A 14,251-nucleotide genomic window follows, 5' to 3' on the forward strand; every position below is an offset into this window, starting at 1 on the left:
TAGAAGAGGTGCCTGGCTTCTGGATTCTCTCCAGTAGCCGAGCCGGGGAGCCTCAGTGAAAGGTACCAGGGGGTGCGGGTAGGAGAGTTGGATCCGTTTACCTCTAGAACGCTGGGGGGCCCTGAGCTGTATGAAGGAGGCTGTTCCCCGTTGCCCAGACTCCCAGCCATCTGGTCACCTGACCAATTCCTGAATTGCAAGTGGACATCCCATTCTCATTGCCAGCGTCATCTCTAGGAGTTTGGAATATCAGACGATCGTGCAGGGAACACACTGGGAGTATGTGAGGCCCTCTCTCCCCTAAAGCAGAAAGCCAGTGCACGTCGATGGCTTTCACATCCCGTGTGGATTTCGAGCAAATATTCGTAATAATGTTCACAGCTGCCATTTACTGAGTCCTTGGTTCTGTGTTCAGCCTTGTTCTGTGCAGTTTATATCCAACATGTCATTGAGTCCTCACAGTTTTACTGTGAGATACATGTTATTTCATGGGAAATTTTATAGATAAGCAACATGCGTGTGTGTGTCTATGTATGTGGATGGATAGATGGATAGATAGATAGGCAGATAGACAGATGTATCTATCTACCTATCTATCTATCTATATGTATACCTAAAAAGTAGCTTACCGAAGATCCCAGAGCTATCAATTCAAGGGCTTGGGTTTCCGACCCCAGCAGTCTGACTTCAGAGCTGAGAACATGGGAGTCGCCCCAGTACCCTCCCTCCCCGTCCACATCCAATCCCTCAGCAAGTCCTCACAACTATACTCTCCGATATATCCTGCTCCGTCCACTTCTCTCTCCCTCCACAGCTCCCGCCTTGGTCCGAGCGCCCTCCCGCTCCCCTGGGTGACAACCGTGACCTCCCAACCGGTCCCCACTTTCTCCTGCCCCCTTACCTTTCATATATGGCAGCCAGGGAGCCAGAGCGGTCTTTTAAAAATGGATAGGATCACATCCCTTCCATCCCCAAACCTGCCCATGTCTTCCCATCACCTTGTGTAAAGTTCAAACTCCTCGCCTGTCCTGCGAGGCCCAGCATGACCTGGTACCATCTCACCCGTCCCCTGCTGGCCTTTTTCCTCTTTCCTGAGCACACCAAGCTTGTCTGCTTTGCCTCAGGTGCTCAAGGCACACTCCACTCCTTGCCATCCTGGCCTCAGATTAAATGCCCCCCGCCCCCTGGCTCCCCCACCCCGCAAGCTCATCTGTCCTGTTCAGAGCCCAGCACACAGTAGGTATTCAGCAAAGGCTTGTAGAGAGAACCCGAGAAGCCCCGTGGTGTTGGGGTCCCGAGCATGGACCCTGAGTGGCTGTTCTAGGTGCTTGGGATGGGGGAGGGGCAGAGATCCCGAGTCCAGGCTGGGGGAGAGGGGCTTTCAGAGACCAGCTCAGACCCCAGGCTGTGTCCCACTCCCCCTCCAGCTATGTGTCCCTCTTCCTCCGCCAGGACTACCTGGACGCCCTCACTGGCATCTGCTACGACGGCCTCAAGGGCCTGCTGTACCTCGGCCTCTTCTCCCTCCTGGCCGCCCTCGCCTTCTCCACCATGATCTGCATGGGGCCAGGGGCCTGGAAGCACTTTGCCACCAGGTGGGCTGCCTGGGCGGCTTCCTGGGGGAGGAGGCGGGAGGCTCAGCTCTGTGACTGAACCGAGAGCTGATAACCTGGGATGGAGAAGGGCAGCAGGGGGACCAGGCATTCAGCCCCAACAGGCTGGCTGGATTTCTGCCCAAGCATCCCTGAAAGTCCAGACAGAACCCCAAAAGGAGGTTGGAGGGGGCCAGGGCAGGAGCAGGGCCGAGGATGGTGACAGCGTCATGCCACAGCCTGGCATCCTTTGCTTATCGCCTCTTCCTCTGCAGGACTTTGTGGCGTGATGCTGCTGCTGGGAGGGGTGCCTCAGAATACCAGAAGGACACATTGTAGCACCAGGGCGCCTATAGTCTCACTGAGGAGATAGACAGAGACAAGATGGTATTTCAGTGTCTTGAGAGTAGATGAGAAAAGGAAGCAGGGTAGGGAGGGTCCGTGTGCCTGTGGTCAGCATGGTGGACTGCCTGGAGGAGGTGGATGTGCAGTTGGGAATGGAGCAGAGTAATATCAAAGAACCTCAAGGAGACACCTGTGGCCAGAGGGAGAGTCCTGAGAGGCAAGATTGGGAAGCGGGCCGGGACCCCACTGCCTGGAGCCTGCCTCGCCCCTCACAGCTGGCCATGTCCTACGTGTCATTCCAGGGATAGAGACTACGACGACATCGACGATGACCCCTTCAACCCCCAGGCCCGGCGCATCGCCGCCCACAACCCCCCTCGCGGGCAGCTTCGCAGCTTCTGCAGCTACAGCAGCGGCCTGGGCAGCCAGACCAGCCTGCAGCCCCCGGCCCAGACTATCTCCAATGCCCCCGTCTCGGAGTACATGTACGGCAGGGTTCCCAGGGCCTCCCCGGTACCTCCCCCGGCACATCGGGCTGGATCTGCGGGCAGCACGTTTGGGTCCAGAGAGCCGGGTGGGGAGGAGGCATCCGAGGCCAGCGCTGTCCCCTCACTGCAGCCAGGATGCCAGTGGGAAGGCCCCCGGGGAGCATCTAGTGCTGGAGGAAGAGCCCCTGCAGGTGTCAGGTCTTTTGCCTCAAGCTTGCAGGGCAGGTTGAAGGCCCGAGAAGCTGCATTTCTCCAGGCCACACTGCTCCTGGCGCCGTCACCCCATCTGCTCCTTCTCCCCAGGCCTCCCTGTCTTCCTGCCCTCACTCCCTCCCGTCTATCCGTGGTCCTTTTCCATCTCCCATCTGCACACCCCCGGGACCCTCCTGTAGAAATCTGAGCAGACACCCCCCCACCCGGCCTCCCCAGCCTGAGCACTCCCCGCTCCTTTCGGCCCTGCAGGAACCAAGCTGTGCTCTTCGGTGGGAACCCACGCTACGAGAACGTGCCACTCATTGGAAGAGGCTCCCCTCCGCCCACGGTAACCTGGGCTCCCGGGGCAAAGGCACTGCCCTTGTGGGGAGGGGGGAATAATTGAAGGAAAAAACCTCCTGCGGACTCAGTGACTCCCCGCCACAGAGGTAGAAAAGAATGAAACAGTCTTGTTACCAGATAAGCATTAGACCAGACTGCCATGCACGTCGCAGGCTATCTGCTAAGGGGACTGTAAAGTCAGAGCTCATCCTCCACACCCAGGTAGGTAGACGCACCGCATTCCATACCTGTCCTCAAGATAAACGGTTCCTGTCCGCCAACAATAGGACTCGGCAGCACCATTTGTCACACTGGTTCATCCTAAATCCACCTGGTAATTGTGTGGCCATCAGGGCTCACTAACTGCCAGGGAGATGGGGAACAGTCTTCCTGATGCTACCATTTCAGAGATGGCTCCCAGCCCCGGAAGAAAACGTTCCTGGATTGTAAAACTGCTGAGAGCCTTCGTTGGCCTTTAAAAGGTTTATACACCTCTCAAAGGGACAGAGGAGTAATTTATGATGATCAGCTTTCTAAAGGAAATGCTGCTCAAAGAAGCATTTCTTTCCCTTTTTGCACCGGGGAAATTTTTTCTTTTTAGATTTACGTTTACCTTGACACCCTGGGCTAGAGGGTCAGGGGCCCCTGTGGTGCCAGGTCTGGGAGGGCTAATACCAGACCTGCCTGCCCCAAGTCCTCCCCGCAGCTCCTGACGTCCCCAGGCTGTGCCCAAGTGGGGTCCGCACTTCCCACCCACCCTCCACCCCAGCCAGGGGACCTAGACACAACATCAGGGTGTGAGGGGTGTGCCGGCTGTCTGCCCCTGGAGAAGTATGAGGGTCGCCTCATACTACTGGCTGAGACAGAGCTGCAAATAGAGACAGCTGAGGTTCAAAAACACAGAGTCCACTCTTCCACTGCCGCGGCCCAGGTTCCATCCCTGGTCGGGGAACTAAGATCCTGCAAGCATCGTGGCACGGCCAAAAGAGAAAAAAAAACAGACTCCAGTACCAAATGCCTGGGTTCCAATGCCAGCTCATTGCTTATGACCTCTGTGGCTTTGGGCGAGTACTTTAACCTTTCTGTGCCTCAGTTTCCCCATCTGTAGAATGGGGATGTAATAGCACACCACATAGGTGGTTGGAGCATTGGAGAAACTGATCCTTACAAAAGCATGTTTGTGTGAAGCAGTAAGTGCCGTAAGACTGAGCCGCCTATTTATTTTACCCCCTCCTTCTGCTGTCACTCAAGCTTCCTCCCACCCCACCTCCTCCCACCCCACCTCCTCCACGCGTGGCCTTTGTAAGAAAGAGGGGGCTCTAAGACCAGGTTGAAGTCTGCATTCTTGAGCCAGGGGTCTGTCGGGGAAGGAGCCCCTGCCTTCACTGGGCTGGGCGAGGTGTTTCACCTGCCCCATCCAGGTAGTTTGGAAGGAGCCGTCCAGTTGGTGAACTAGGAGCCCTGGAGCCCCAAGGACGGGGGACTAATGAAATAGACCTTGGCCCTGAGAACCACGATGTTCACGTGCACTCAGGGAATCCAGCAAGTGCTCCTGGGGAAAACCACAGTGCCGGACCCCGGAAAGAGAGATGGGGACCCAGCCCCCATCTTCAGGACGTGGATCGTCTGCAGGGGCGGGGGGGGGGGGGGAGAGACTCAGAAAGCTGTTGTAACAAGTGCCATACGGTGCTTTAGGACCTAGAGGGAGGAACTGCTCCTTCGCGGTCTAAGGAGGTGACATTTGAGCCTTACCTTGGAGCACTGGGTCTCACCCAGGAGGGAGTTTTGCTCCCCCAGGGGACGTTTGGCCATGTCTTGAGGCATCTTTGGTTGTCACACCGGGGGAGTCGCTGGTACTGGCATCTAGTGGGTGGAGGCCAGGGGTGCTGCTGAGCCCAGGGCACCGCCCACCATGCAGGATGATCGGCCCCAAATGTGTGCAGTGTCGTGCCCAGACCGACCCTCTGGCTCTCCCCACCTTTCTGGGTTTTGCCCAGAGCGCCTCCCTGCTGTCCTTTTACAAACAGCACTAGACCCAGGCCTTGCCCTTGCTCCCTGGGGGCCTGAGGCAGGGAGAGCGGCTGGTCCAAGCCTGCTTCCAGAGTTGGCACCTTTGAAATCCCAAGCTGGCTTCTCTCTAAACCAGAAGCCTCTTGGGTTCCTTTTTTCCTCCCGCCAGCTACTGTGACCCCAGGAATGCAGATTGATTTTAATATTAATCTCAGTACAACATAATTAGGGGAGATCCGCTGCTGTGAAAAATAAATTACTCGAGGCACTGGGATGCCAAATAAAAATGAATTTCGGATTACCTTCTGTTTTGAAAGATCCAGGCCACTCTCCCTGACATTAGCAGAGATAATCAAGAACTGACCTTATTTGCAAGGACAAGGACAGACTAAACCTTCCCCCGCTATAATGGAGACCAGCCCAGAAACTCCAGTTGCTTTGGCAGAGTTGACTGCCCTGCCCTACCCAGCTCAACCTGCCCCAGAGATGACCCCCCTCCCCTCCTAACATGCAAGAGGCATGAAGAGACAGCTGAGCCTGCTGACCAAGGAAGCCACAGCGTGGAGGATACGGACGTGAGCCCCAATAAAGAGGACACAGCTGACTGCTCCCCACTCTCCCCCTGCACCTGCTCTAAATATTATTCATCAGTGCCCAGTGCATTCGGTGTACGGAAAATCCCTCCCCCTGCCAGCTTCATCTCTGGGACACTGGGGATTTCACTAAGGTGGGTGATATCAAGCCAGGCCATCGGAACCTACAGACTCCTCCCTCGTCGGCTAGAAATGTGTTTTCCCTTAGCTCTGCTTTCTAGGAATCACCTCCTGTCTTTCCAGGCACCGTATCCTGGGCCCGATGGACAAAAATGACCCAGGCACTTGTTTAAAAATACCAGGCCAGGGACTTCACTGCAGACGTAGCCCGGGTGAACCTCGTCATCAAGCAAGTTTGGAAAATACTGCTTCAAGGAGGAGGGTCTCACTCTTGAACATCCATCACCTGGAAGACTCGTGACAACACAGGCCGCTGGATATCTGGGGCGGGGCTCGGGGGTTTGCATTTCTGACCTGTTCCCAGGTAAAGCCTGAAGCCTGCTCAGGGGCAGGCTTCCTCACTCGGCGTACCAACACTTGAGCCAGGTCCTTGCGTGTCACGGGAGCTGTCCTGTGCGCTGCCGGAGGTTTAGCTGCGTCCCTGGCCTCCACCCACGCGATGCCAGTAGCACCCCCACTCCATAGCCCGCAGCCATGACAACTGAAAATGCCTCCAGACATTAACCAGATGTCCCCTGGGCAGGGGCAAAATTGCCCCTGGTTGAGACCCACTGGGTTAAGGAGTCTCAGGCCCCTACTCCCTGCCCCCCAGCTGGAAGCCTTCGTCCATCTCTGGCGTGAACGGCCTAGACCTGGACCCCGGAAACATCCCTGGCGCTAGGAGACAGTCAGGGTCCTGTGGAGCATTGCTACTTGGAGTTAGCTGCCCAGCAGCACCTGGAGCTTGCTAGAAATGCAGAATCTCAGGTCCTACGTGTGATGTGGGATGTGCTAACCTAAGAAGCCGCGTCTCTACTTCCGAGCAGAGGCTGGCTAACATCTCCTGTGAATGAACGCTTAAACTTTGTGTTTCTCCGACTTGGCTGCACTTGGAAGAACTTACAAAAAAATATTGGTGGCACTTAATTTATTTTTTTTTTCTGTAAGATAATTATAGTCTCATTTTTCTCACATCAAAAGGAGAAAACAACTTATCTCTCCTGTCCTAACATTTAATGAGCAGTTTGCCAGCGAATTTAAATGAATTTATCTTGTAATATAATCACCCTGACGATCTTAGATCATTCCAGTAGTGTCAAGCTTGTTTTACGAACTAGGACACTGAGTCTAAGAGGGTTAATGTGAATTGCTAAGAGCTACACAGCTAGTAATAATGATGATAATAAGCAATAATAGTGATAACGTTTATGGAGCACCTGCTATTAAGCTGATTCAGACATCGTCACTTTTATCTAGTAGTAGCAGATACTGAGCTGCTCGATTTGCTCTCCACCTCCTTACTTGTCTTAGGCAGGGTCCCAGGACCCAGGAGATATGTACCCACCTGCATGCAGGTGTAGCCCACAGCACGACTCTCCCAGCTTTATGGAGGGATTTGCTTTTGCACTACTCGATGCCCCGTTGGTCAAGGAGGAACCTAATGGGTCACTTGCCAGTGCTGGTGGCGGCACTTCAAAAGGCTTAATTTTATGTTATGTGTGTTTTATCACATAAAAAAAGTACTGGTGGGTGTGGCCTAGGTTTCAGGATGCTTTTAGACCCACCCCCGCCCCCGCAGTGTCTCTGATGCACAGCCAAGTTTGAGAACCCCTGTGTTAGGGGTCTTGCCTGCTTCATATCATTCCATCCTTTCAGTGGAAAAGCTGAGTGCTCTTAGGTCCATCGTGCAGGTGGGGCAACGGAGGCCTGGAGTGACAGGAGAACCTCCGCCGAGGTCATGGGATGAGCACGGTGCACAGCTGGGATTTGAGCTCTGAGTCAGTGGGCCTGTGCCCTCAGCCTGCCCGCTAGGCGGGCTCCTAAGCACAGTGGTGCATTACGGTGGCTGGTCGGCGTGTGCATCTTGAGTTTGAGGCTGGGACCCAGATGTCCTGACGGCCCCAGGGTTGACAGCATTGGCAAACACGAAGCCTGCCCGGGCCACTCGACTATCCTCTGATAAGCCCCACGAGGCCTTGACATTGAAACTTGGTGCCCGGCCGCTGTGGCTGGCCCAGCTCGCACTTCCTCAGAAGTTCCAGCATTTTTGCTAGTGCGGTGTCTGGTTTAACGGGTGATGTGTGACCCTGTTCTGACCGTCCCCTCCCCTCTCTCCCACAGTACTCTCCCAGCATGAGGGCCACCTACCTGTCCGTGGCAGATGAACACCTGAGGCCCTATGGGAATGAGTTTCCAGCCTAACACACTTTCGGGAGTTCCTGCCTCCTTGATCCGTTTTGGTTTTTATCTAAGGCAAATGCAAGCGTGTTTCTTTCATAGAAACCAAAGGCATCTAGAGACTGTGAGTGGACCTACAGGATTGGAAGGCTTCTGCTGGCGCAAGGGAGTGGCTGAGATTCAGGGAGAATCGGCCTGGGGTTGGCTGAGATTCCCAGGCAGACAGAAGACCCATGACTTGGACCAGCCTCTCCCTCCTTTGACCTCCCCTCCACACCGGAAATGCCCTCCAGGTGCTTGGCCGTCCCTAAGCTGGGAGCCTGGTTCAGTTTGCCCCTGCATCCCACCCTCACCAGGTGGTGAATGACAGTGAGGAGGGACCAGGTCAGGCTTGAGGGTCCCCTTGCCTGGACTGTGCCTCCTCCTGGCTGCTTGGATGGGTGCCATTTCCCCACAGGTAAAGGTGGAAGGGCTGATCAGGAGATGACATCCCTGATGAGACCCGACACTGTCCAAAGCAGTCTCCCGGGGACAGGTGGACTCTTCCTGTGCCACCAAGGGAAGGCATTGGCAGGCTCTGCATAGGAGGCTGGGGGACCAGAGCCTCGTGCCTGGTGGGCTTCCAGGTGGCAGGGGTGGGCCTGTCTTTCTGCAACCCTCTGTCGCCTCACCTCCATTCCAGAATCGCTGCTGTGAGTTTGCTCACTGCGGATAGGGACAGTCTCAGGTATTCACAGACACTTTGAAAGCAATTCTAACTCTTTATTGCCAGTGTTTTAAAGATTTTTGATTATCCAAAGAATTGAAACTCACAGCACAGCCGGTTTTTACTATAGATGTGGGGTTCATCCCTCCCACCTGATTTGTCTACCAAAATAAAGACCAGTGAGACATCCTGTCCCAAGATGCTGATTGATGGGGATGTGGGTTCATCCCACCCCGAGGGAGGCATTGTGAGAGAACAAAGTCTCTAAGAGGCAAGTCTGAACATGAACAGAGTCTGGTCCAGGAGACTGGCTGAACGCCCAGGTCAACTCTCCCCCCTCCCTTTTGTCTTCAGGAAAGTTTGTCATAAAAGGTTTTAGCAGAATGGGCTGACTATGTCTTGATGTGAAGACAGGTGTCTTCCCTACCTCTCCCACCATCCCGTCCCCACCCCATTGTCCCCCAGCCCCTGACCAACACCTGCTGGGAGCTTGTAGACCAGGAGGAAATAATGACCCACGATCCTTCCCGCTGAGGATCCAGGGTTAGGGTCTTTGGTGCTTCCAACCTCCTGCCGACGAAGAGTGCACGGCCCGGGAGCCTCCGCAGCCCTGCACACCGAAGCAGGGGCGCAGGGTAGTGTGGCTGTGGACAAGGGCTCCATTTCCATTTTGGAAGCGCCGCCTTCTGGTCAGAACACCGACAGCAGAGTGGTTCTCAGCCCCCAGCCAAGCCTCCACGACAGCGGGGCCACGGGGCCGCCGGGACTCTGTCTCCCCCCATTCACCTGTACATACGTGCACCACGAACCCACCTTCGTGAGGCCCTGTCACGTGCAGACAGGACTTGGCGACATCAGGGTGATGCTTCTTAACACTTGTTGTTGGCGACTAGAGTTGTTTTTAATGCATGTAAACTAAACTAGAATCCCTGGGTGGTTCCTGAAGGGACCATGTGGGCACACCTCTGCTTGATACATGTGTGCCCTCACCTGGGGGAGAAATAAACCACTGGTACTAAAATGCACACTGTCTCCAACTTCCTCAACTTTGGGAATGACGAGGGTACCTGACAGCACCTTCTGGCTGGGTTATGCGCGGGGAGGGCTCCAGAGCAGGTTTCAGTATGAAGGATTGAAAGACAGGGCTGTTGAATGCATGTCACAGGGCCTCTCCGGCGGGTGACCTTGCTGCTCTTGGGGACCAAGGACAGGCCTTTCTGCTCGAGTCTCCAAAGTTCCCTTTAAAGGTCATCGCTTCTAAGGTTGCTGATAATGAGTGGCATTTATTGAGTATCTCCAGTGTACCAAGGACTGTCCCAAGTATTCATTAATTGTTAAACCTCATAATAACCTTATGAGGTCATTTTGTAAATAAAAGAACAGAGGTGCAGAGAGAGAGTAAGGACTTAGTTGGAGCTGAGACAGGCTGGACCTGGGGCCCTTTGCTGCAGTGCTTACACCTGGACACACGTCTCCTCAAGCAACAAAATACAAAGAAACTATAAGGGACTAAAAATAACTGCGTGCATGTGCAGTTGGGGCAAATTCTGGACAAAAAGACCCCCAAAAACCCAACCGCCACTTCTGAGGGGCTGGGAGCAAAAACCGTGTCAGGAGCAAAAGCAGGGCACTGCGCATGCCCCCTGCACACAGCACCACCAGTGGGGTGGACAGACCACCTCAGCCGCCCTTCCAGCCGGACCCCCGGACACATCCCCACCCTCACCCCATATAAGGAACCAGCTCGCCCCCCCCCCCCTTCGGGGAGCGAGCAAGGGAACCTGTTACCTGTTTTCGCTCTCTCCTGCTGCAGCAGGGGCTCCAATAAAGCCTTGCCTGAATTTCTTGTCTGACCTCTAATCAATTTCTACTGGTTGGGTAAGGCCAAGAACCCTGGTCGATAACAGAGAGAGTGTCAGAGCCAGGAGTGTGTAACCCAGAGCCCCGGCTGGGCACCTCTGTGCCATTACATGGGCTTGGGGCGGGTGTCGTGTGGCGGGCCACCTCTCCCAGCTTCGCAGCGGGGCCTTGCTGCATTCTCTTCCTAAACTCCTCACCTGCACGGGGTGCTTCTCTGGGCCTGGGCGCCTGGGAGGCGCCTTTCCAGCTTTCTTTGCAGCATCTCATTTGTTCGCTGAACACCCGGGCCAGCCTGGGAGGGCTGGGCAGGCCGACCCCAGCTCCCCGCCCATGGGCCTCAGCTACTGTTGACTTCCAGGCAGCGGCTGTGCTCCCAGAATCGACCGCGTTTCAAGCCTTTGCCGGGAACAGGCGTGTGTTTGAGGCTGTCATTCACGCTTATCCCTATGGAGCGGCAGACAGAGTGGTCCCTTGTGCACTGTTGGTAGGAATGTGGAATGGTACAGCTGCTGTGGATAACAGGATGGAGGTTCTTCAAAAAAATTAAAACTTGGGACTTCCCTGGTGGCGCAGTGGTTAAGAATCCGCCTGCCAAGGCAGGGGACACGGGTTCAAGCCCTGCTCCGGGAAGATCCCACATGCCGCAGAGCAGCTAAGCCCATGAGCCACAACTATTGAGCCCACATGCCACAGCTACTGAAGCCCATGCACGTAGAGCCCGTGCTCCGCAACAAGAGAAGCCACCGCAATGAGAAGCCCGCGCACCGCAACGAAGAGTAGCCCCCTCTCGCTGCAACTAGAGAAGGCCCACGTGCAGCAACGAAGACCCAATGCAGCCAAAAATAAATAAATAATAAATTTTTTTAAAAGTTAAAAATGGATAAATTCTATTAAGTAAATAGAATTACCATATGATCCAGCAATTCCATTTCCCAAAAGAATTGAAAGCATGGTCTCAATATTTGTACCCCCATGTTCATAGCACCATTAGTCACAATAGTAAAAAGTGGAAGCAACCCTAGAGTCCACCAATAGATGAATGGGTAAACAAAATGCGCTCTATCCATACAATGGAATATCACTCAGTCTCAAAAAGGAAGGAAATCCTGACACTTGCTACAACGTGAATGAACCTTGAAGACATTATGCCCAAGTGAAATAAGCCAATTACAAAAAAGAAACAAATACTGTGTGATTCCACTTCTACGATGTACTTAGAGTAGTCGAAATCATAGAGACAGAAAGTAGGATTGTGCTTGCCAGGAGCTGGAGGAGGGGCGTGGGGTCTTATTGTTTAACCGGAGTAGAGTCTCAGATTTGCATGATGAAAACAGCTCTGGAGATGGATGGTGGTGACAGTTGCATAACAATATGAATGTACTTAATACCACTGAACTGTGCACTTAAAAATGGTTAAGGTGGTAGATTTTATGTGTACTTGACCACAATAAAAAATTGGAAAAAGAGGTTGGGGGGATAGCAGTGCAGTGGATTGCGGACTGACCTTGGGGATGTCCAGGGCCAGGGGCCGCTCTCAGCAAAGAATTTCAGTTGCCAATTCTGCTGTGATTGAGCAGAGATCTGAGAGACCCTGCATTTTTTAAACTGGATCCTTGTGCCTACTTCTAATTATATGCTCCATTGCTGGCTTGCCAGGGTGGCCGAGACGGGCTTGCACATGGGTGCCACCTGTCTTCCCAGTGAACACAGCCGCAGGTTGGTGGTTGGCAGCATGCAGGCTTTCTGCGTGGGGGGTGGGGGGTGGGGATCGGGAGCCTGTAATAAATCATTGCAATAATAGGAGAAAGGAGGCGGCAGTTTTCCTTTCAGCTTTTCCCATTTCCCCCTTTTCCACCTCCTCCGCCTCACTTCCCTGCCCGGGGCATAACGTGTGTGTGTAGGGAGCCTCAGCTTCCCAAAGCTGGGGGTGGGGTGAGGAGGGCACCAGTGATCGCAGCCCCAACCAGCCAGGGCTCCAGGGTGGAGCCGATCTTCTTGACGTTTTGTCCGGGTCTGATTCATATCTGACCACACAAAGCCGGTTCAGTGGGGCTTTCAGACGCTCCTGCACCCAGCCCCCATCACCCCCCTCAGCATCCACCCTGAGGGACTCCTTGACTCAGAGAAACTGGTGGCGGGAGTCGAGGGGGCGGTTGATGGCAGCAGTCACTTATGGGCTCGCCTTTGGTTAGTGCAGTTGGGCAAAGTGCCATCTCAATGGCAATTTTGTTGCACCTGCCCGGTAGTGGTGAAAGCATATTTATGGAGGAGATGGGGAGCCTGAGGGAGGGAATGTTTGCTTTCTTCCTGTACTTTCACAAAACCCCCGGGAAGCTGGCCAGGCGCCTTAACTGCCTCTCAGATCTCCCACAAACTGGCCCCAGCTGACCTTTGCAAATTCATCTCTCATTGTCCCCCTGCAGGGACTCCAGCCCCCCAAATGCCTTTCTTCCATGACAACCGCCCCTCCTTTGCTCACACAAGCCCCGCCCTCCCCCCAATCTGGAATCCTCTCCCCACTCCTTCCCCCCTGCAGCTCATAACCGTTTTTCAAGGCTTGGTTCCAACCTCAAATGCCACTTCTTGGATGACACATGGTCCGCCCCACTCCAAATCTCCAGCGCCCATCCCTGAACTCCGATTAGATTCCCTGCCGTCGGAGGTACAGAGCTGGCCTGCCTTCCGATGCCGGCTCTGCGGTCAGCTCCAGCCTGGGCACCCTGACGCGTCAGCTCAGCTGGCCCTCCCAATTATGCTAAGTACTGCCACTGTCCCCTCCCTTTGCCAACGAGGATGGCTGAGTCAGAAAAGGAAAGCGACTAGCCCAAGATCATGCGATTAGTAAATGGCCAAACTGGGATTCAAACCCATGTTTTCTAGCCCCAAATCCCCTTCTTTCAGTTTACATTATTTCCCCTCATTGCCTTAACCCATGAGAAATTCATTTTATTCATTCATTCATCCATTCAATAAACAGCACGTTTACAACGCGGCAACCAAGAGCTAAGTTGTGGAAACACCCTGTCCCTACTTTCCAGGAGTTTCCATTCTGGTGCTGTAGTCAGACTTAAGCTTATTATACAACGAGTAGGACATATGGTGGCAGAAAGGAGGCTGGGGGTTATAATTCCCATGTAGCAGACGAGGAAGCTGAAGGAAGGGGTGGTAAAACGACCCGCCGGATCACGAGCAAATAAATAGCAGAGCCCCAACCAGGGCGCAGGACCCGGAGGCGCGCTGAGAACAATTTGCATTTTCTCAGGATCTTGCCAAATGCATATTTGTAGACTCGGATAAGCGCCTTGGCAAAGACTCTACACACGTTTATCATTACCGGTGCTTGACTAACTTGGGAGGGACCGGAGGCGCTTCCAACGTAGCGGGATGGGGGGGTCACGTGCTCGGGATCTCCTTTCGCGCAGCGCTGCGCAGCGCCGCCCCGCGCCCGGGGCCAGCCAGGGTTGCTAGGCAACGGGTAAACGCCAAGGCTCCGAGCCGTTTGAGAAGCCGGGAAGCCGGCACCGCCGCTCGGGTGCTTCCCCAGCGGCCCAGAGGCAACAGGAACGGACCGAGGGTAAGGGCGGGTGCGGGGAGGACGTCCACGGCTGAACAGGAGAGTGGAGAGTGAAGGGGGGGAGCCCCCAAGTGTGAGAACCACCGCTAGTGCAAGAAACTCCTCGAGGGGCGTCCTTCGGGACTAGCTCTGCCGGATGGTGGATTCCTGGCCTAGCGCTCCTAGGGTCCCCCGCCCCATCAGTCCTCGCTGCCCTCGATGCTTCCCGAGTC

The 14,251-nt window shown here is 54.6% G+C and overlaps 1 protein-coding gene and 1 non-coding gene across 4 annotated transcripts in view; one reads left to right on the top strand and one right to left on the bottom strand.

The window, feature by feature from the left end:
• TTYH2 (tweety family member 2) overlaps positions 1-9,630 on the top strand; it is a 38,844-nt gene extending 29,214 nt beyond the window's left edge. For 2 of the 3 annotated variants that reach the window (XM_059907890.1, XM_059907892.1), the window contains 4 exons: positions 1,453-1,595; positions 2,240-2,422; positions 2,888-2,966; positions 7,843-9,630. In XM_059907890.1, the coding sequence (XP_059763873.1) occupies positions 1,453-1,595; positions 2,240-2,422; positions 2,888-2,966; positions 7,843-7,923 (486 nt within the window). In that variant the 3' untranslated portion in view covers positions 7,924-9,630. Of the gene's footprint in view, positions 1-1,452; positions 1,596-2,239; positions 2,423-2,887; positions 2,967-5,805; positions 7,819-7,842 lie in introns of those variants that run through there. The other variant, XM_059907891.1, reaches the window with a different exon arrangement.
• On the bottom strand, positions 7,055-7,183 carry LOC132356270 (small nucleolar RNA SNORA35). Its single transcript, XR_009499794.1, has one exon. It is a non-coding gene; the product is annotated as a small nucleolar RNA SNORA35 (small nucleolar RNA).
• Positions 9,631-14,251: the final 4,621 nt, after the last annotated feature.

Source organism: Balaenoptera ricei, chromosome 20 (assembly GCF_028023285.1).
Source record: "Balaenoptera ricei isolate mBalRic1 chromosome 20, mBalRic1.hap2, whole genome shotgun sequence".
Classification (NCBI taxonomy): Eukaryota; Metazoa; Chordata; class Mammalia; order Artiodactyla; family Balaenopteridae; genus Balaenoptera; species Balaenoptera ricei.